The sequence below is a fragment of the Oncorhynchus nerka genome, linkage group LG16, assembly GCF_034236695.1.
Source record: "Oncorhynchus nerka isolate Pitt River linkage group LG16, Oner_Uvic_2.0, whole genome shotgun sequence".
In the NCBI taxonomy this organism is placed as follows: domain Eukaryota; kingdom Metazoa; phylum Chordata; class Actinopteri; order Salmoniformes; family Salmonidae; genus Oncorhynchus; species Oncorhynchus nerka.
The window spans coordinates 20,244,233-20,268,645 of NC_088411.1; the positions used below are offsets into that span (position 1 = coordinate 20,244,233).

The following is a 24,413-nucleotide window of genomic DNA, read 5'->3' on the forward strand; positions in this document are numbered from 1 at the left end:
TCCACTTAGGAAGCAACACTGATTGACAATAAATGTCACATGCTGTTGTGCACATGGAATAGACAACAGGTGGAAATTATAGGCAATTAGCAAGACACCCCCAATAAAGGAGTGGTTCTGCAGGTGGTGACCACAGACCACTTCTCAGTTCCTATGCTTCCTGGCTGATGTTTTGGTAACTTTTGAATGCTGGCGGTGCTTTCACTCTAGTGGTAGCATGAGACGGAGTCTACAACCCACACAAGTGGCTCAGGTAGTGCAGCTCATCCAGGATGGCACATCAATGCGAGCTGTGGCAAGAAGGTTTGCTGTGTCTGTCAGCGTAGTGTCCAGAGCATGGAAGCGCTACCAGGAGACAGGCCAGTACATCAGGAGATGTGGAGGAGGCCGTAGGAGGGCAACAACCCAGCAGCAGGACCGCTACCTCCGCCTTTGTGCAAGGAGGAGCAGGAGGAGCACTGCCAGAGCCCTGCAAAATGACCTCCAGCAGGCCACAAATGTGCATGTGTATGCTCAAACGGTCAGAAACAGACTCCATGAGGGTGGTATGAGGGCCCGATGTCCACAGGTGGGGGTTGTGCTTACAGCCCAACACCATGCAGAACGTTTGGCATTTGCCAGAGAACACCAAGATTGGCAAATTCGCCACTGGCGCCCTGTACTCTTCACAGATGAAAGCAGGTTCACACTGAGCACATGTGACAGACGTGACAGAGTCTGGAGACGCCGTGGAGAACGTTCTGCTGCCTGCAACATCCTCCAGCATGACCGGTTTGGCGGTGGGTCAGTCATGGTGTGGGGTGGCATTTCTTTGGGGGGCCGCACAGCCCTCCATGTGCTCGCCAGAGGTAGCCTGACTGCCATTAGGTACCGAGATGAGATCCTCAGACCCCTTGTGAGACCATATGCTGGTGCGGTTGGCCCTGGGTTCCTCCTAATGCAAGACAATGCTAGACCTCATGTGGCTGGAGTGTATCAGCAGTTCCTGCAAGAGGAAGGCATTGATGCTATGGACTGGCCCGCCCGTTCCCCAGACCTGAATCCAATTGAGCACATCTGGGACATCATGTCTCACTCCATTCACCAACGCCACGTTGCACCACAGAATGTCCAGGAGTTGGCAGATGCTTTAGTCCAGGTCTGGGAGGAGATCCCTCAGGAGACCATCCGCCACCTCATCAGGAGCATGCCCAGGCGTTGTAGGGAGGTCATACAGGCACGTGGAGGCCACACACACTACTGAGCCTCATTTTGACTTGTTTTAAGGACATTACTTAAAAGTTGGATCAGCCTGTAATCAGCCTGTAACTTTAATTTTGAGTGTGACTCCAAATCCAGACCTCCATGGGTTGATAAATTTGATTTCCATTGATAATTTGTGTGTGATTTTGTTGTCAGCACATTCAACTATGTAAAGAAAAAAGTATTTAATAAGAATATTTCATTCATTCAGATCTAGGATGTGTTATTTTAGTGTTCCCTTTTTTTGAGCAGTGTATATTCAGAACAAGTTGAGAAAAGGCGAGACCAGATTGACGTTCATTTCAGAGGACAGACAATACCAATACAGGTCTTTGTATGTCTTTAGAAAACTGGGATTATTAGAAAAAGGTGTTTCTAAACAGCCTTTATTGATGTCATCCTGTCTCTGTAGCTTTTATGAAAGTCTCGGTCTGAGTGGTGTGAACAACAGCTGAACAACAGCTGGTGCACGAAATCTAAGGAAGTCTCTAGATTTTGCTCGCCTGAAGTAGAGTATCTTACGATAAACTGTAGACCACACTATTTGCCAAGAGAGTTTTCATCTATACTTTTCGTGGCTGTTTATTTGCCACCACAGACGGACGCTGGCACTAAGACCACACTCAGTCAGCTGTATAAAGAAATAAGCAAACAGGAAACCGCTCACCCAAAGGCGGCGCTAGTGGCCGGGGACTTTAATGCAGGGAAACTTAAATCAGTTTTACCTAATTTCTAACAACTTGTTAAATGCGCAACCAGAGGGAAAAAAAATCGAGATCGCCTTTACTTCACACACAGAGACGCGTACAAAGCTCTCCCTCGCCCTCCATTTGGTAAATCTGACCATAATTCTATCCTCCTCATTCCTGTTTACAAGCAAAAATTAAAGCAGGAAGCACCAGTGACTTGGTCTATAAAAAAAAGTGGTCAGATGAGGCAGATGCTAAACTACAGGACTGCTTTGCTTTCACAGACTGGAATATGTTCTGGGATTCTTCCGATTGCATTGAGGAGTATACCACATCAATCACTTGCTTTATCAATAAGTGCATCGAGGACGTCGTCCCCACAGTGACTGTACGTACATACCCCAACCAGAAGCCATGGATTACCGGAAACATCCGCACTGAGCTAAAGGGTAGAGCTGCCGCTTTCAAGGTGTGGGACTCTATCTTATAAGAAATCCCGCTATGCCCTGAGACGAACCATCAAACAGACAAAGCACCAATAAAATAAAGTGGTGATCTTAACTGACCTAAAACAGGGAATTTTTACTAGGATTAAATGTTAGGAATTGTGAAAGACTGAGTTTAAATGTATTTGGCTAAGGTGTATGCAAACTTCCGACTTCAACTGTACCTTTATTTTAAGAATGTGAAATGTCAGAATAATAGTAGAGAGAATGATTTCTTTCAGCTTTTATTTCTTTCATCAAATTCCCAGTGGGTCAGAAGTTTACATACGCTCAATTAGTATTTGGTAGCATTGCCTTTAAATAGGTTAACTTAGGTCAAATGTTTTGGGTAGCCTTCCACGAGCTTCCCACAATAACTTGGGTGAATTTTGGCCCATTCCTCCTGACAGAGCTGGTGTAACTGAGTCAGGTTTGAAGGCCTCCTTGCTTTGTAAGTATGCTTGGGGTCATTGTCCATTTGGAAGACCCATTTGTGACCAAGCTTTAACTTCCTGACTGATGTCTTGAGATGTTGCTTCAATATATCCACATAATTGTTCCACCTCATGATGCCATCTATTTTGTGAAGTGCACCAAGTCCCTCCTGCAGCAAAGCACCCCCACAGCATGATGCTGCCACCCCCGTGCTTCACTGTGTACTTCGCCTCGCAAGCCTTCCCCTTTTTCCTCCAAACATAATAATGGTCATTATGGCAAAACAGTTGTATTTTTGTTTCATTAGACCAGAGGACATTTCTCCAAAAAGTACAATCGTTGTCCCCATGTGCATTTGAAAACCGTAGTCTGGCTTTTTTATGGCGGTTTTTGAGCAGTGGCTTCTTCCTTGCTGAGCGGCCTGTCGATACAGATACTTTTGTACCTGTTTCCTCCATTATCTTCACAAGGTCCTTTGCTGTTGTTCTGGGATTGCACTTTTCGCACAAAGTATGTTTCTCTCTAGGAGACAGAATGCATCTCCTTCCTGAGCGGTATGACGGCTGTGTGGTCCCATGGTGTTTATACTTGCGTACTATTGTTTGTACAGATGAACATGGTACATTTGGAAATTGCTCCCAAGTATGAACCAGACTTGTGGAGGTCTACAATTTTTTTCTGAGGTCTTGGCTGATTTATTTTGATTTTCCCATGATGTCAAGCAAAGAGGCACTGTATTTGAAGGGAGACCTTGAAATACATCCACAGGTACACCTCCAGTTGACTCAAATGATGTCAATTAGCCTATCAGAAGCTTCTAAAGCCATGACATAATTTTCTGGAATTTCCCAAGCTGTTTAAAGGCACAGTCAACTTAGTGTATGCGAACTTCTGACCCACTGGAATTGTGACACAGTGAAGTATAAGTGAAATAATCTGTCTGTAAAAAATTGTTGGAAAAGTACTTGTGTCATTCACAAAGTAGATGCTTTAACCGACTTGCCAAAACTATAGTTTGTTAACAAGCTATTTGTGGAGTGGTTGAAAAACGAGTTTTAATGACTCCAACCTAAGTGTATGTAAACTTCGGACTTCAACTGTACATACTACCTCAATTAGTCCAACTAACCAGTGCCTGTATATAGCCTAGCTACTGTTATTATTCATTGTCTTTTTACTGTTGTTTTTTATTTCCTTACTTATCTATTGTTCACCTAATACCTATTTTTTTACTTAAAAATTGCACTATTGATTTGGGCCTGTAAGTAAGCATTTCACTGTAAGGTCTACCTACACCTGTTGTATACGGTGCAGGTGAATACGGGCAGTAAGGACCATGGGAGTGTGTCAGTGCACCTGGATACCACATGGCTCATCAGTGGGCCTCTCTCCCTGTCCTCTCTCTCAGGAAATGAGCCACTGTGAGCCAGGCTCCGACACAATTACTCCAGGTCGACTCGTGGAGGACCAGACATCAATAAAGACATGAATGAATGGCAAGAGGGAGAGAAATCCCTGTCTTCAGCGACATATTGCATAAACAGTTCAATGTTGTGTTATTTGGTGCATTGTAATGTTATTTACCTCACTGCTGTGTTATTTGGTGCATTGTTATGTTATTTACCTCACTGCTGTGTTATTTGGTGCATTGTTATGTTATTTACCTCACTGCTGTGTTATTTGGTGCATTGTTATGTTATATTTACCTCACTGCTGTGTTATTTGGTGCATTGTTATGTTATTTACCTCACTGCTGTGTTATTTGGTGCATTGTTATGTTATTTACCTCACTGCTGTGTTATTTGGTGCATTGTTATGTTATTTACCTCACTGCTGTGTTATTTGGTGCATTGTTATGTTATTTACCTCACTGCTGTGTTATTTGGTGCATTGTTATGTTATTTACCTCACTGCTGTGTTATTTGGTGCATTGTTATGTTATATTTACCTCACTGCTGTGTTATTTGGTGCATTGTTATGTTATTTACCTCACTGCTGTGTTATTTGGTGCATTGTTATGTTATTTACCTCACTGCTGTGTTATTTGGTGCATTGTTATGTTATATTTACCTCACTGCTGTGTTATTTGGTGCATTGTTATGTTATTTACCTCACTGCTGTGTTATTTGGTGCATTGTTATGTTATTTACCTCACTGCTGTGTTATTTGGTGCATTGTTATGTTATATTTACCTCACTGCTGTGTTATTTGGTGCATTGTTATGTTATTTACCTCACTGCTGTGTTATTTGGTGCATTGTTATGTTATTTACCTCACTGCTGTGTTATTTGGTGCATTGTTATGTTATTTACCTCACTGCTGTGTTATTTGGTGCATTGTTATGTTATTTACCTCACTGCTGTGTTATTTGGTGCATTGTTATGTTATTTACCTCACTGCTGTGTTATTTGGTGCATTGTTATGTTATTTACCTCACTGCTGTGTTATTTGGTGCATTGTTATGTTATTTACCTCACTGCTGTGTTATTTGGTGCATTGTTATGTTATTTACCTCACTGCTGTGTTATTTGGTGCATTGTTATGTTATTTACCTCACTGCTGTGTTATTTGGTGCATTGTTATGTTATTTACCTCACTGCTGTGTTATTTGGTGCATTGTTATGTTATTTACCTCACTGCTGTGTTATTTGGTGCATTGTTATGTTATTTACCTCACTGCTGTGTTATTTGGTGCATTGTTATGTTATTTACCTCACTGCTGTGTTATTTGGTGCATTGTTATGTTATTTACCTCACTGCTGTGTTATTTGGTGCATTGTTATGTTATTTACCTCACTGCTGTGTTATTTGGTGCATTGTTATGTTATTTACCTCACTGCTGTGTTATTTGGTGCATTGTTATGTTATTTACCTCACTGCTGTGTTATTTGGTGCATTGTTATGTTATTTACCTCACTGCTGTGTTATTTGGTGCATTGTTATGTTATTTACCTCACTGCTGTGTTATTTGGTGCATTGTTATGTTATTTACCTCACTGCTGTGTTATTTGGTGCATTGTTATGTTATTTACCTCACTGCTGTGTTACTGCTGTGTTATTTGGTGCATTGTTATGTTATTTACCTCACTGCTGTGTTATTTGGTGCATTGTTATGTTATATTTACCTCACTGCTGTGTTATTTGGTGCATTGTTATGTTATTTACCTCACTGCTGTGTTATTTGGTGCATTGTTATGTTATTTACCTCACTGCTGTGTTATTTGGTGCATTGTTATGTTATTTACCTCACTGCTGTGTTATTTGGTGCATTGTTATGTTATTTACCTCACTGCTGTGTTATTTGGTGCATTGTTATGTTATTTACCTCACTGCTGTGTTATTTGGTGCATTGTTATGTTTATTTACCTCACTGCTGTGTTATTTGGTGCATTGTTATGTTATTTACCTCACTGCTGTGTTATTTGGTGCATTGTTATGTTATTTACCTCACTGCTGTGTTATTTGGTGCATTGTTATGTTATATTTACCTCACTGCTGTGTTATTTGGTGCATTGTTATGTTATTTACCTCACTGCTGTGTTATTTGGTGCATTGTTATGTTATTTACCTCACTGCTGTGTTATTTGGTGCATTGTTATGTTATATTTACCTCACTGCTGTGTTATTTGGTGCATTGTTATGTTATTTACCTCACTGCTGTGTTATTTGGTGCATTGTTATGTTATTTACCTCACTGCTGTGTTATTTGGTGCATTGTTATGTTATTTACCTCACTGCTGTGTTATTTGGTGCATTGTTATGTTATTTACCTCACTGCTGTGTTATTTGGTGCATTGTTATGTTATTTACCTCACTGCTGTGTTATTTGGTGCATTGTTATGTTATTTACCTCACTGCTGTGTTATTTGGTGCATTGTTATGTTATTTACCTCACTGCTGTGTTATTTGGTGCATTGTTATGTTATTTACCTCACTGCTGTGTTATTTGGTGCATTGTTATGTTATTTACCTCACTGCTGTGTTATTTGGTGCATTGTTATGTTATTTACCTCACTGCTGTGTTATTTGGTGCATTGTTATGTTATTTACCTCACTGCTGTGTTATTTGGTGCATTGTTATGTTATTTACCTCACTGCTGTGTTATTTGGTGCATTGTTATGTTATTTACCTCACTGCTGTGTTATTTGGTGCATTGTTATGTTATTTACCTCACTGCTGTGTTATTTGGTGCATTGTTATGTTATATTTACCTCACTGCTGTGTTATTTGGTGCATTGTTATGTTATTTACCTCACTGCTGTGTTATTTGGTGCATTGTTATGTTATTTACCTCACTGCTGTGTTATTTGGTGCATTGTTATGTTATTTACCTCACTGCTGTGTTATTTGGTGCATTGTTATGTTATTTACCTCACTGCTGTGTTATTTGGTGCATTGTTATGTTATTTACCTCACTGCTGTGTTATTTGGTGCATTGTTATGTTATTTACCTCACTGCTGTGTTATTTGGTGCATTGTTATGTTATTTACCTCACTGCTGTGTTATTTGGTGCATTGTTATGTTATTTACCTCACTGCTGTGTTATTTGGTGCATTGTTATGTTATATTTACCTCACTGCTGTGTTATTTGGTGCATTGTTATGTTATATTTACCTCACTGCTGTGTTATTTGGTGCATTGTTATGTTATTTACCTCACTGCTGTGTTATTTGGTGCATTGTTATGTTATTTACCTCACTGCTGTGTTATTTGGTGCATTGTTATGTTATTTACCTCACTGCTGTGTTATTTGGTGCATTGTTATGTTATTTACCTCACTGCTGTGTTATTTGGTGCATTGTTATGTTATTTACCTCACTGCTGTGTTATTTGGTGCATTGTTATGTTATTTACCTCACTGCTGTGTTATTTGGTGCATTGTTATGTTATTTACCTCACTGCTGTGTTATTTGGTGCATTGTTATGTTATTTACCTCACTGCTGTGTTATTTGGTGCATTGTTATGTTATTTACCTCACTGCTGTGTTATTTGGTGCATTGTTATGTTATTTACCTCACTGCTGTGTTATTTGGTGCATTGTTATGTTATATTTACCTCACTGCTGTGTTATTTGGTGCATTGTTATGTTATATTTACCTCACTGCTGTGTTATTTGGTGCATTGTTATGTTATTTACCTCACTGCTGTGTTATTTGGTGCATTGTTATGTTATTTACCTCACTGCTGTGTTATTTGGTGCATTGTTATGTTATTTACCTCACTGCTGTGTTATTTGGTGCATTGTTATGTTATTTACCTCACTGCTGTGTTATTTGGTGCATTGTTATGTTATTTACCTCACTGCTGTGTTATTTGGTGCATTGTTATGTTATTTACCTCACTGCTGTGTTATTTGGTGCATTGTTATGTTATATTTACCTCACTGCTGTGTTATTTGGTGCATTGTTATGTTATTTACCTCACTGCTGTGTTATTTGGTGCATTGTTATGTTATTTACCTCACTGCTGTGTTATTTGGTGCATTGTTATGTTATTTACCTCACTGCTGTGTTATTTGGTGCATTGTTATGTTATTTACCTCACTGCTGTGTTATTTGGTGCATTGTTATGTTATTTACCTCACTGCTGTGTTATTTGGTGCATTGTTATGTTATTTACCTCACTGCTGTGTTATTTGGTGCATTGTTATGTTATTTACCTCACTGCTGTGTTATTTGGTGCATTGTTATGTTATATTTACCTCACTGCTGTGTTATTTGGTGCATTGTTATGTTATTTACCTCACTGCTGTGTTATTTGGTGCATTGTTATGTTATTTACCTCACTGCTGTGTTATTTGGTGCATTGTTATGTTATTTACCTCACTGCTGTGTTATTTGGTGCATTGTTATGTTATTTACCTCACTGCTGTGTTATTTGGTGCATTGTTATGTTATTTACCTCACTGCTGTGTTAGTTGGTGCATTGTTATGTTATATTTTCACTGCTGTGTTATTTGGTGCATTGTTATGTTATTTACCTCACTGCTGTGTTATTTGGTGCATTGTTATGTTATTTACCTCACTGCTGTGTTATTTGGTGCATTGTTATGTTATATTTACCTCACTGCTGTGTTATTTGGTGCATTGTTATGTTATTTACCTCACTGCTGTGTTATTTGGTGCATTGTTATGTTATTTACCTCACTGCTGTGTTATTTGGTGCATTGTTATGTTATTTACCTCACTGCTGTGTTATTTGGTGCATTGTTATGTTATTTACCTCACTGCTGTGTTATTTGGTGCATTGTTATGTTATTTACCTCACTGCTGTGTTATTTGGTGCATTGTTATGTTATATTTACCTCACTGCTGTGTTATTTGGTGCATTGTTATGTTATTTACCTCACTGCTGTGTTATTTGGTGCATTGTTATGTTATATTTACACTGCTGTGTTATTTGCATTGTTATGTTATTTATTTGTGTGCATTGTTATGTTATTTACCTCACTGCTGTGTTATTTGGTGCATTGTTATGTTATTTACCTCACTGCTGTGTTATTTGGTGCATTGTTATGTTTATTTACCTCACTGCTGTGTTATTTGGTGCATTGTTATGTTATTTACCTCACTGCTGTGTTATTTGGTGCATTGTTATGTTATTTACCTCACTGCTGTGTTATTTGGTGCATTGTTATGTTATTTACCTCACTGCTGTGTTATTTGGTGCATTGTTATGTTATTTACCTCACTGCTGTGTTATTTGGTGCATTGTTATGTTATATTTACCTCACTGCTGTGTTATTTGTTATGTTATATTTACCTCACTGCTGTGTTATTTGGTGCATTGTTATGTTATTTACCTCACTGCTGTGTTATTTGGTGCATTGTTATGTTATTTACCTCACTGCTGTGTTATTTGGTGCATTGTTATGTTATTTAACTCACTGCTGTGTTATTTGGTGCATTGTTATGTTATTTACCTCACTGCTGTGTTATTTGGTGCATTGTTATGTTATTTACCTCACTGCTGTGTTATTTGGTGCATTGTTATGTTATATTTACCTCACTGCTGTGTTATTTGGTGCATTGTTATGTTATTTACCTCACTGCTGTGTTATTTGGTGCATTGTTATGTTATTTACCTCACTGCTGTGTTATTTGGCTCGGTTGATCAGGAGGAGAAGGTAGCTTCTATGGTGGGATGAAACTCAGGTCTTCTTTTTTCCTGATTGATTGGAAAACCCAGGATTGCCTCTACAGCTGTTATTTTATAGCTTCGTAGCGCTGGCAGCATGCTGTAATTAGTGCATTGGAAATCTGGCAGTCTCCTACCTGCAAAGGTGAGGACAGTATTTGTTTTCTCATGAATCGCCGGTTCATTTGAAGGTAAAAGCAATGTTTATAACCAAACAGTATGGTTTGACTGTAGCTGGCAGCAATCAGCAGTTTTAATTCCAAGGACACATTAACTGACTGGCATGGACTCAGCGAGCTTGAAGAGGAGAGGAAGAGAGGAGAGACAGGGATAGTGGGAGAACCTCTTGGGGGACGATTAGGACAGAAAAACAGGACGATAAACAGAAAAAGAAACAGGCAGAATGCAGTGTTTTCAGAAGTGATGTACTCATATTTTTATTGCCACATAAGAAAGTTGAATATAGAACACTGATAGTAATCTGTAGATGACAAATGAACATTTTTCAACATCAAATGAGTTGTTGAAAAAAGAAAAAAAGAAGAAACTCCAGTCAATCCATAAACTAAAAAATACAAATTCATAGCAACACTATAGTAATATATTCTCGGACAAAACTTTGCTATATTTTTATTTTTTATTTTTATATATCTATTCATAATTTAACAGTAATACACCTACCCCATAACTGAACCTCACAAATCATAGGTCAGGACTGGCAACAGTGGGGCAGCAATGCATTCTTATAGCTACTGTTCAAACAAGAGTATGGGATAGGCCCTATAATAAAATATGCTTGACTAATAGTGGGCAGCACATACTATGCAGTGTTCAGTCCAATGTATAAATATACACATATGTACACTACTGTACAAATGTTTGGGGTCACTTAGAAATGTTTTTTTTTTTTAAAGAGAAGCACATTTTTGTCCATTAAAATAACATCAAATTGTTCAGAAATACAGTGTAGACATTGTTAATATTGTAAATTAGTATTGTAGCTGGAAATGGCAGATTTTTAATGGAATATCTACATGGGCGTACAGAGGCCCATTATCAGCAAACATCACTCCTGTGTTCCAATGGCACGTTGTGTTAGCTAACCCAAGTTTATCATTTTAAAAGGCTAATTGATCATTAGAAAACCATTTTGCAATTATGTTAGCACAGCTGAAAACTGCTGTTCTGATTAAAGAAGAAATAAAACTGGCCTTCTTTAGACTAGTTGAGTATCTGGAGCGTCAGCATTTGTGGGTTCGATTACAGGCTCAAAATGTCCAGAAACAAAGAACTTTCTTCTGAAACTCATCAGTCTATTCTTGTTCTGAGAAATGAGCGCTATTCCATGCGAGAAATTGCCAAGAAACTGAATATCTCGTACAACACTGTACTACTCCCTTCACAGAACAGCGCAAACTGGCTCTAACCAGAATAGAAGGAGGAGTGGGAGGCCCTGGTGCACAACTGAGCAAGAGGACAAGTACATTGGAGTGTCTAGTTTGAGAAACAGACACCTCACATGTCCCTAACTGGCAGTTTTACCCGCAAAACACCAGTCTCAACGTCAACAGTGAATAGGCGACTCCGGGATGCGGGCCTCCTAGTCAGAGTTCCTCTGTCCAGTGTCTGTGTTCATTTGCCCATCTTAATCTTTTATTTTTATTGGCCAGTCTGAGATATGTCTTTTTCTTTGCAACTCTGCCTAGAAGGCCAGCATCCTGGAGGCACCTCTTCACTTTCAAAAACAAGGACATTTCCAAATGACCCCAAACCTTTGAACAGTAGTGTATATAAATATCATAGAATGAGTTGAACATCAAAAACAGACTTTTATTGATTAATGCATGATTACAATTCAGATGATCTAATAAATGTAAGAATCTATTAAAGCATGTGGTTTCTATGGATTATATTTATATATTGTAGTTTATAGAAAGCACATGAATCATTCCATGGTAACTGTATCCATTGGCCCTTGATTGCAATAGAGTTCAAACCCCAGAAATATCAAACACACAGATTGTATGGGTTTGATACCCTTCCATTGATTCTGATATCAGCTAATAACTTAATGAGATACCTCCTATTGGAACAAACCCCTTAATCAGATGTAAGAGAAACTGCAGATGTTGTTTGATATCTTCCCCCTCATGATGTGTATACAGTACAATATTTAGTTTAGAAAGTTTTTGATAGAAGGCAGAATGACATAAAATCAACAGGTTGGCAGAGCAGACAAAAGCATGATTCAACATAGTTTCAATGACAGGGTGGAACTGGAATTAACTGGAATTTATTCAGCTCACCTCTTCTGGGTAACCAAATAAATAGTGTAAAATGTGTTATAGAAATCAGACCTGCAGAAGTCCTTTAATATCAGCCCATTGTATGTATTCTTTTTTTACTGCTTGATAAATACAGTTATGTTTCTCTGTCATACAGAATGGTGTAACAATAATTGCTGACATCCCCACCTGGTTTGCGTATCTGGTTAGTACAGAACGGTGGTAAAGAGTTCAGAATCTAATACACTTCCAATTTCTGTTCTGAGTATAAGCCTCCGTTATGTTTTAAGCTCGATGTAACCTGTGGAACATACTCAGTACAATCAAATCATACAAACATAACATTCACGGACAAATACATTTTTCAAAATACATTTGGTTGGGTAATCTGCTAAATTGATGCCGGTGACTATATTGCTCATTTTAATATTTTATAAGAATTTAGAGAACTTCCATTATTTTTCAGTGCTCACAATCCTGATACCTTTACTGATGCTGATTACTGTGGGAGTGTGTGTGTATGTGTACGTGTGTGTGTGTGTGTGTGTGTGTGTGTGTGTGTGTGTGTGTGCGTAGGTTGCAGATGTTTTCTGATTTTATATTATAAATGTCAATAATGGTAAGTAGTAATGGCAGGTATTTTAAGGTCAGGTTTAATCTCATCTGGTTTGTTTATCTTATTGGTTGAAAAAGTCCTCAAACCCCCCCCTACACCGAGTTTCCAAGATTAGTTTTATGTTGAGTTTCCAGGTGGAGTTTCTCCCTGTTACAGCAGGCAGCTGAAAGAACGCGAGAGTCTGATGTTGACGGTTTAGAGAGGTTTTTATTTTCTCCCTCTCTCTCTCTACAGATTCCCTTCAGTCACTTCTTTTCTGAGATGATAGGCGCAAGATTGTAATTATATGTAATTATCTCAACTTCCTCACTTCAAGGTTGTAGGAGGAAAATCAAATGAAACCACCAAATTAAGTTTGACAGAGAGAGAGAGAATAACGGTGTAGTGGCTTCAAACATCGTCCCAACATTCTAATGAGTCACTTCCTTTAGACACCTTTACAAGAATGGTTTCAACACGTTTTCAGGTTTCCAAGAAAATGAACAAAATCACATTTATTATACACACAAAATATTTCCGGGTTCACACAGGTCCTCTTTGAGTGACAATCGGTACTGTACACTTTTCCCTCAATTGCTCCCTCAATCAGGGGTAGTTTATGTTAATTGCTCCCTCAATCAGGGGTAGTTTATGTTAATTGGTCTCTCAATCAGGGGTAGTTTATGTTCAAGCTATATAGAAATCCAGGGTGATTGTTGTTATTAACGAGCAACACCATACTACACAATACTAAATCATATTCAGCTAGGCAGTTAATACAAGACTTCAGCTGCATGCCTGGCAGCCCTGATTGTATCGACCACCCGACTCCTTCGATCAATTTGCTACCGTGAGGCAAGAGCAGAGCGGGGGAACGGGAGGGTCTGATTCCACTAATTAGGCCACTTGCACCATCCAGTCTTAATTTCGCTCCTTTCAGCCGAGCAGAAACAATTTTCTTTGGCAGCAGGTCAATCAGGAACTAGGCTGGGTAGGCTGGAGCTGGCTGGCTCGGCGATCTGCTAATTTCAGACACCTGGCTTTAGAGGGGAAGAAAGGATCAGATGTGATGAGGGGGAATTAGGCTCCATTCCAATATCCAGACTGGCACACTTAGAATGAGGGAATGCATTGGCATGGCCATGCATTCTAAATGGTGTGCCAGTGTGGAATGGTCTGCTAGGGACCGTCACTTTGTCGGAGTGGGCCGAATCAAGCCAGGTAAAACTATGGAAATGATAAAGCTATGATATCATAACATTACTATAAGGACAGTCATGAGAAGGCAATCATTGACAAAGTAGTAATATACTACACTAGTAATACTCCAGTTTCTCCTGCCCTCTCAGTGTCTCAGAGCTGTATGACTGCTACTTCAGAGTGAGTCCCGCTGACCAACTGTGCTCTGAATGCACTCCGAGTCTGCTGCTGGGAAGAACACAGTGTGAAGGATGACTCTTCTCTATTAAGTTATGCTGAGTGCAGAATGCTGCTCAGACAAAATATGTTATGCTTGAGCTGCTTTGCCTCCCTGGTTTGCCTGCCTGCCTCTTCCTCTGCCTATAACCCTACCTGCCCGCCTGCCTCCCTCCCTGCCTCTCTGCCTGCATCCCTACCTGCCTCTCTGCCTGCCTCCCTACCTGCCTTCCCAGTGCACTGCTCAGACAAAATATGTTCTGTTTGAGTTCCTTTGCCTGCCTGGTTTGCCTCCCTCCCTGCCTGCTTCCCATCTGCCTTCCTGCTGCACTGAGAGCAGTGTGAACTATAATGTTGATGGTTTGGGGTTCATATTTCCAGATTTCCGCATAGCTGGATTAATTCAATTGAGTATTGTGATAATGCATATCCTGAAAACATTGATGTTATTTATCATGGCTTACACAATGTAGCACATGGGGATGTGTGAGACTTACTCCTAATCCTGAAGTGTCTCTACATGCGCCAGCGAATAGCTAGCTTTTCACGTGGAGCTGACTTGTAAATCGCTTCTAAGAGGATGGTCAGGTGTGAGGAGGATGGTCAGCCAGGCAGAGGTCCTGAGTTCGCGCCAGGTATGGGCCAACTTGGGAGGAAGTGGTACTGGCTAAGCAAGCAGCGTGACGTCCTTTACAGTGGTGCCTAATGACTCGGATGTACAGTTACGCTGGGGTCGCAGTTGAGTAAGTTTGGGGGTGAATGTAGCACATGGAGACGTGTGAAACTTACTCCTCAGCCTGAAGTGTCCCCACTTTCACCAGTGTATAGCTAGTTTTTCGAGTGGCGCTGACTGGTAAGACGCTTCAGGAGGGTGGTCACGTGTCCTAGCAAGGCAGAGTTTGCACTAGGAATTGTTTTTTTATTTGATTTAACTAGGCAAGTCAGTTAAGAACAAATTATTATTTTACAATGACGGCCTATCCCGGCCAAACCCTCCCCTAACCCAGACGACACTGGGCCAATTGTGGGACTCCCGATCACAGCCAGTTGTGATACAGCCCGGGATCAAACCAGGGTCTGTAATGACACCTTTAGCACTGAGATGCAGTGCCTTAGACCTCTGCGCCACTCGGGAGGCAACATGGTATGGGACCAATTGGGAGGAAGTGGCACTCGATAAACAAGCAGTGTGACGTCCTTTACATGAGCAAAGAAGAGAGAAGAGAAAGAAAAGAAACAAATGAGGGGTTTGTTTGCAATCAGAAACACATGGGGGATGTTTACAATCAGAAACACATGGGGGATGTTTACAGTCAGAAACACATGGGGGATGTTTACCATCAGAAACACATGGGGGATGTTTACAATCAGAAACACATGGGGGATGTTAACAGTCAGAAACACATGGGGGATGTTTACAGTCAGAAACACATGGGGGATGTTTACAATCAGAAACACATGGGGGATGTTTACAGTCAGAAACACATGGGGGATGTTTACAGTCAGAAACACATGGGGGATATTTACAATCAGAAACACATGGGGGATGTTTACAATCAGAAACACATGGGGGATGTTTACAATCAGAAACACATGGGGGATGTTTACAATTAGAAACACATGGGGGATATTTACAATCAGAAACACATGGGGGATGTTTACAATCAGAAACACATGGGGGATGTTTACAGTCAGAAACACATGGGGGATGTTTACAGTCAGAAACACATGGGGGATATTTACAATCAGAAACACATGGGGGATGTTTACAATCAGAAACACATGGGGGATGTTTACAATCAGAAACACATGGGGGATGTTTACAATCAGAAACACATGGGGATGTTTACAATCAGAAACACATGGGGATGTTTATATTTACAATCAGAAACACATGGGGGATATTTACAATCAGAAACACATGGGGATGTTTACAATCAGAAACACATGGGGGATGTTTTAGAAACACATGGGGGATATTTACAATCAGAAACACATGGGGGATGTTTACAGTCAGAAACACGTGGGGGATGTTTACAGTCAGAAACACGTGGGGGATGTTTACAGTCAGAAACACGTGGGGGATGTTTAAGTCAGAAACACAGAAACACGTGGGGGATGTTTACAGTCAGAAACACATGGGGGATGTTTACAGTCAGAAACACGTGGGGGATGTTTACAGTCAGAAACACATGGGGATGTTTACAGTCAGAAACACATGGGGGATGTTTACAGTCAGAAACACGTGGGGATGTTTACAGTCAGAAACACATGGGGGATGTTTACAGTCAGAAAACACGGGGGGATGTTTACAGTCAGAAAAACATGGGGGATGTTTTACATGGGGGATGTTTACAGTCAGAAACAATGGGGGATGTTTACAGTCAGAAACACATGGGGGATGTTTACAATCAGAAACACATGGGGGATGTTTACAGTCAGAAACACGTGGGGGGATGTTTACAGTCAGAAACACATGGGGGATGTTTACAGTCAGAAACACGTGGGGGATGTTTACAGTCAGAAACACGTGGGGGATGGGGATGTTTACAGTCAGAAACACGTGGGGATGTTTACAGTCAGAAACACATGGGGGATGTTTACAGTCAGAAACACGTGGGGATGTTTACAGTCAGAAACACGTGGGGGATGTTTACAGTCAGAAACACGTCAGAAACACGGGGGGATGTTTACAGTCAGAAACACGTGGGGATGTTTACAGTCAGAAACACATGGGGGATGTTTACAGTCAGAAACACGTGGGGATGTTTACAGTCAGAAACACATGGGGGATGTTTACAATCAGAAACACATGGGGGATGTTTACAGTCAGAAACACGGGGGATGTTTACAGTCAGAAACACATGGGGGATGTTTACAGTCAGAAACACGTGGGGGATGTTTACAGTCAGAAACACGTTTGGGATGTTTACAGTCAGAAACACGTGGGGGATGTTTACAGTCAGAAACACGTGGGGGATGTTTACAGTCAGAAACACATGGGGGATGTTTACAGTCAGAAACACGTGGGGGATGTTTACAGTCAGAAACAGGTGGGGGATGTTTACAGTCAGAAACACGTGGGGGATGTTTACAGTCAGAAACACGTGGGGGATGTTTACAGTCAGAAACACATGGGGGATGTTTACAGTCAGAAACACGTGGGGGATGTTTACAGTCAGAAACACATGGGGGATGTTTACAATCAGAAACACATGGGGGATGTTTACAGTCAGAAACACGTGGGGGATGTTTACAGTCAGAAACACGTGGGGGATGTTTACAGTCAGAAACACATGGGGGATGTTTACAGTCAGAAACACGTGGGGGATGTTTACAGTCAGAAACACGTGGGGGATGTTTACAGTCAGAAACACGTGGGGGATGTTTACAGTCAGAAACACATGGGAGATGTTTACAGTCAGAAACACGTGGGGGATGTTTACAGTCAGAAACACGTGGGGGATGTTTACAGTCAGAAACACATGGGGGATGTTTACAATCAGAAACACATGGGGGATGTTTACAATAAGTGAATGCAGTATGCTTTCTATAGGCTGAAATGGGACTATAAATTCAGCTTGTATAGATTTGACTGTTCGATTTGCTTGAAAGGTTTTGTCTTCTACTTTTAGACCATTATATATTTGGATACCCTAGCAACAGTATTTTCCACAAACGCCAGAGTGAAGAGATGGCCAAAGGTCAAGAGGACACAGTCATACAAAAATACAAACAGAAATACAAATGTTGGTACATTATATAAATCACAATACTGTGTCGCAATAATACAGGTGAGGGATATTTCTCAATCGGGTTTCATAGTTCTTATCAAGGGACTCGCCATACACTGTAGAACAGAACCGATTCAGAAACACTTTCTCTCTCTTTACCTTGTCTTTACCTGAAGGTTGCCTTTTCTCAGAGGGATAGAGAGAATGAAAGAGAGAGAAAAGGGGGAATATAAAAGCTTGCTGGTATCACTACAGATGGCCATGGTCTGTAGTCACATCTTTAAATATTGGATCACAGATTCTCTCTGATTCTATGTGTGAACAGCATTGGGACTGATGAGTCTTTCAGGAGTACAGTACTATCCTCTAGATGATGCTTCAGCCTCCTTGCCTTCGGGTCAGCTGTGATCAAGTACTCTACATCAAATATACAGGACAACAGCCTCCATTCTCTGTGTTGATGACCAAGAGACTTCTCAAGGCTACAAGCACAGAACAAAGCCCATAATGTTCGTAGCCATATCCCATAACCCTAAAACTGTGGCTGATTCAATGGCTTTGTAGGAGAGAGCCTCCTTAATGAATGTCTTTTCCTTCCCCCACAGTTTGTTGTTTCCCTGCTCAATGTTTTAGCCCCAGCCGTTGTGGTGTCCATAGATCTCATATTGCTTGTCAGATTTAGTAATGCAATCCATGGCAATCTCATGTTTCCTTTTGCTGTTGCTGGATTCACGTTTCACTGTCATTGGTCGATAATGTTGTCATTACACAGGAGATATTATAACACACACAATGAATTTGATACTTCTGTTGGACGTTGCCATGGTTATACAATCCCGCCCCCCGTTGCCCTCTGACTGAGGATCTGTGTAGGATTGACTGACAGTCACATGTGCAGTTACACACTCATACTGGACGGCACACGCAAGCACACTGCCACACCACCAGGGTGCACTATTCTGGCCCCCGCTCCCAGAAAGACACAAAACAACCTGGGCCTTACACACCACCATCTCTGTCCTCTCCCTCTTTGTCTATTGGGTGACTCTGCTTTGGGCAACCTTCGTCCCCTTCTCCCACTCTCTCACACAGTTACCTCCGTCTTACTGTTGGTCACAAAGTAAGGCTGAGTGGGCAGGAAGTGCTGACTGTGGCTCTGGGAGCGGGACTGACTGTGCAGCTTGTTGATCTGCTCCACCGTACACTGGGGCCTCTTGGAGCCGTAACCCTTCCTCCTGCCTACCGTCTCAGTCCCGTCCCAGCCCTTCAGACCCACCCCTCCCCCCATCCCCCTGGGGGCTGCGATGGTGTTGGAGCTGTAGGCCAGTGGGTGGTGTTGTTGCTCTTGATGTTGGTGGTGGTGTTGTTGTTGGTGGTGAGGCCCGGGAACCGTCCCGGTGTGGCGGTGAGGCCCCGGGAAAGTCCCTGTTCTAGTCATGCTGGACATAGTCATGGCTCCTGAACCTTTATTACTGACTCTGTCGCCGCCACAGCCACTGCTGCTGAGTCTTTGGGGCTTCTGTGCATTCTGCTTGGGCAAGGCTGGCATGGTGGAGCCCTGGTGGGAGCTGGATAGAATGGGCAAGCTGCTGGGCATCTCTGTGATGTAGGTGGCCACGGGCTCTGGGCCCAGGGAGCCCAGGGGGCTGATGGTATTCATGGGATTGTGGGCCATGGGGATGTTGTGGGCCATGGGGTTGTTGTGGGCCATTGGGTTGTTGTGGGCCATGGGAATGTTGTGGGCCATGGGGTTGTTGTGGGCCATGGGGATGTTGTGGGCCATGGGGTTGTTGTGGGCCATGGGGTTGTTGTGGGTCATGGGGTTGTTGTGGGCCATGGGGTTGTTGTGGGCCATGGGGTTGTTGTGGGTCATGGGGTTGTTGTGGGCCATGGGGTTGGTGTGAGCCATGGGGTTGTTGTGGGCCATGGGGTTGTTGTGGGCCATGGGGTTGTTGTGAGCCATTGGGTTGTTGTGGGCCATGGGGTTGTTGTGGGCCATGGGGTTGTTGTGGGCCATGGGGTTGTTGTGGGCCATGGGGTTGTTGTGGGCCATGGGGTTGTTGTGAGACATGGGCTTGATGTGGGCCGTGGGGTTGATGTGGGCCATGGGGTTGTTCATTGGATTGTGGGTCATGGTGGGGTTATTAATTGGGTTGTGGGAAATAGGGTTGTTGGTCATGGCGTTCATAGGTCGCATGGCGTTCATGTGTTGGAGGGGGAGACAGCCTTCAGATGGCAGTTCCACCATCAGACGCCGCTTGTTGTAGAAGTCGCCGTTGGCCTTGGCCGCTGCATGGAGATAGAGGCAGATGCACATGTTTAAGATGTTTTGTTGTTCATAACACTACAGTAATACTGCCCTATAGCACCTTTAGTAGCCTATGCTCCCAAAAGTCATCTCTGGTTGTGCACTTACCTTTACATTTGCACTATTGTAAAGTGGCTGTTCCACTGGATGTCATAAGGTGAACGCACCAATTTGTAAGTCGCTCTGGATAAGAGCGTCTGCTAAATGACTTAAATGTAAATGTGAATGTAACTCTTGGTCTTTCCCCTACTGTAATATCATACCAAAACAAACATGGAGCATTGTTCAGATCATAAGGAATCCACATACTTCAGCCATGCCGTTCAAGGTACATTCATCACATTCCAAACTTTATTACCAATGTTAGTTCCTTTATCGAGCACTGAGTCTGAAATAAAACATGTTTTCTACTTCACCCTGTTGGAGGAGAAACTTGCTCAGAAGGAATTATATTTCGCTCAAACTTTCCAACGGCCCAGGAATCACCCAGACAGCCTCCAACCATCAAATGAACATAGACTGCTTGGTTGAAACCCTATGATATAATACAGACACAGGCTACTACTTCTACACATGTAATGTAAATACCGTAAATGAGGAGAATTTAAATTGAACTTTGCTGATCAATTGATATGAGGACACTTCTAGGCAGGTGAACATTGTCTAGGCTATAGCATTCTCTGCCTCATATGCTTCCTGTCTCCCGAGACCTGTGCCCTCCAGCTAGCCTACATCAATCAATTTATTCACGTTAAATTGACCTCATTCATTTCTCTGTCGTTCATGTCGGCAATCTGTAATCGCTCTTATCACTGAGAAATGTGTCCTTTTTACTGGGTGATTCACATTCTCCGGTTCCCTCATTCATCTTTAACCTTAGCTGTTGAGAAATGAGCATCCTAGTGTGACTCTTAGGTTAAGGTGGATGGCCTTTCGCTTTTCACATCCTTGAAGATAAAGTTAACATACTAGGGGAGTTTGACTTGCCGCTGCAACTATGCATCTAGTTTATCGCTCTGCTCTCCTTCCAGTGCAGGAAAACGAGCCAGGAGGGCATGGCGAGGCACTGTGAACGGTGAGCTCGCCTCCCGTCTGCCTGTCTGCCTGTCTGCCCTGGTCTGCCTGTCTGCCTGTCTGCTTGGCTGCCTGTCTGCCTGGCTGCAAGAAAACCGCCTCTGGGATCAAACTCAGTCAGGCGACACATAAATCAATCTAGCAACAGTCAGCTCAACGGCACACACACATTCACAGGGAAACGTGATGAGAAACAGAATAACTACAGACAGAGAGAGTAAGTTCCACCGTCACAAAAGGCCACAGACGTACAAAAACAATTCAAATGTGGATGCTTGGCGTCGGGACTGTAGGGACTAAATTATGTGTCAACTCCAATTAGGCTACAATAGTATCTGAGAAATGCCAGAGATAGCCTAACTGTTGGTCTCTATGGTATTGGGGTGGTGGAGTAGTGAGACACAAATGCATTTGCAATGCCATACATAGTAATTGGCCATTTGCTCCAGTGAAAGATAGAGATATCCAAACCGTCTTCAGGGTTACGTTTTGGGTACCCTTTTATTAGTCCGTCTCTCCATGTCTGGTTTTAAAATCCAATAGCGTGACCTTATAGATTCGCTTGGGGACACTACAGATAGATATTGATTTGCAGAATTGTGGCTTATCAGCTCTCAGCCTAAGGATTCTGTAGCTTCCGTTGGGAATGTGACAGAAAGGCAATTAAAGAAAAAAGGGGAAAGCAACACTGTGGTTTCAAACTAGAGTGTTTCTTTCCTTTAGGCCACTTGTGATGAGTGGAATAAGGGCAGAGCAAGATGGAGGAGAGAAGAAAAAGTGCTCAGTTAAAGTTTCGCAATAACACAGCTCAAATGAAGACACCATTCATCGTCTGTCTCTGTGCCTCTCTCTTTCTCTTTCTCTCTCTCTCTTTCTGTCCCTCTCGGCTGCCCTCGTTATTGTGCGTCTCAACGTGCATATCATCGGTTCATGACTCCAGGAGATGGAGATGGTCTCTTGGGACTGTGCGTCCATTCCTTTCTAAAGCAGATTAAAATAGCTCCCGTGCCATCTCATTGGAGAGCGGCTCTAGAATGAGAAGCTATCAGTTAGGCTGTAGTCAAGGCTCTGAATACTGGGGGTGGGAGACCCTCTATTACAGACATTAAATCAGATAGAGTCCTGGGGAGCGGAAAGGTGAAGATGAGAAAAGGAGAATCAAATTGAGATTAGGCTTGGAGGTAGAGGGAGAGGAGCACGGGAAAGAGGGGGGGAAAGGATGATGAGGGGGAGAAGGAAGAGGAGGGGGAGGAGGAGGGGGAGGAGGAGGAAGAAGGGGAGTAAAGAGGAGGAGGAGAAAGAAGCAAATATAGGTGTCTCTAAAAAAGTTGCTGGTATTGTGGACCTCCTCCAGTATGCAGATAGCCTCATGAATACCAAGCTACCAAGCTCACTTTATTAGTCAAACATAGGAGATATGGGCCATATCAGTCAACATTTCCCATTCTTAATTGTCTCAGATTGAATTGCTAATGGTTATATAAACTGTGTGGCATAAACAGAAAACAGAAAAACACTTCATCTTCTCTACTCCCTCTGAATGCCCCAGCATAATGGAGTGCCTTTGTGTAAACAATCACAACAATCTGTTCAAAATGAGTCAGGGACGGAATGGTAAAGTGATGGATTGGGAATTGCATTTAAAATTAAGAGCTTTACTCCTACATTTAACATCTCAATGAGATGTGGGTATTTTGCATTCCCGTGATGTTGTGTTTTCTAGAGGTAGTGACTATGATTATACAGTACTCAGAGCCAGATGGATCCTATCATTTTGTTTCTGGGGGAGCTGCCTTTAGCATACCAAAGAAGAAGACTCAGCACGACTTCTACTCAAATAAATTGTTGTTTGCTTGGCTCGTATGTATTATGGTATTGAAATTGAAAAGTGGTTTAGGCTCTATTCAAATCAAATATGCCATCAGTGAATGGAATGTACAGAATGTCAATCACCAAACAAGTTGATTCTGTTTTGGACTGTGACTGTGAGACTTTTATATTAGACACCCACCGGTCTTTAACTCCAGCGAAAGTGGGCAATATACAGAAATGTAAGTGTACAGTTGTGGCCAAACATTTTGAGAATGACACAAATATTAATTCTCACAAAGTCTGCTGCCTCAGTGTCTTTAGATATTTTTGTCAGATGTTACTATGGAATACTTAAGTATAATTACAAGCATTTCATAAGTGTCAAAGGCTTTTATTGACAATTACATGAAGTTGATGCAAAGAGTCAACATTTGCAGTGTTGACCCTTCTTTTCTAAGACCTCTGCAATCCGCGCTGGCATGCTGTCAATTAACTTCTGGGCCACATCCTGACTGATGGCAGCACATTCTTGCATAATCCATGCTTGGAGTTTGTCAGAATTTGTGGGTTTTTGTTTGTCCACCCGCCTCTTGAGGATTGACCACAAGTTCTCATTGGGATTAAGGTCTGGGGAGTTTCCTGCCCATGGACCCCAAATATTGATGTTTTGTTCCCCAAACCACTTAGTTATCACTTTTGCCTTATGGCAAGGTGCTCCATCATGCTGGAAAAGGCATTGATCGTCACCAAACTGTTCCTGGATGGTTGGGAGAAGTTGCTCTCGAGGATGTGTTGGTACCATTCTTTAGTCATGGCTGTGTTCTTAGGCAAAATTGTGAGTGAGCCCACTCCCTTGGCTGAGAAGCAACCCCACACATGAATGGTCTCAGGATGCTTTACTGTTGGCATGACACAGGACTGATGGTAGCGCTCACCTTGTCTTCTCCGGACAAGCTTTTTTCCGGATGCCCCAAACAATCGGAAAGGGGATTCATCAGAGAAAATGACTTTACCCCAGTCCTCAGCAGTCCAATCCCTGTACATTTTGCAGAATATCAGTCTGTCCCTGATGTTTTTCCTGGAGAGAAGTGGCTTCTTTGCTGCCCTTCTTGACACCAGGCCATCCTCCAAAAGTCTTCGCCTCACTGCCATTCCTGTGCAAGCTCTGTACTGGTGGTGCCCCGATCCGGCAGCTGAA

The 24,413-nt window shown here is 42.0% G+C and overlaps 1 protein-coding gene across 1 annotated transcript in view; it reads right to left on the bottom strand.

Moving 5' to 3' along the window:
- Nucleotides 1–17,673: 17,673 nt before the first annotated feature.
- The window catches only part of shisa9a (shisa family member 9a), a 49,449-nt gene continuing 42,709 nt past the window's right edge, over nucleotides 17,674–24,413 (bottom strand). The window contains exon 4 of the mRNA XM_029685540.2: nucleotides 17,674–20,310. Coding sequence (XP_029541400.2) covers nucleotides 19,106–20,310 — 1,205 coding nt within the window. The 3' untranslated portion in view covers nucleotides 17,674–19,105. The remainder of the gene's footprint in view (nucleotides 20,311–24,413) is intronic.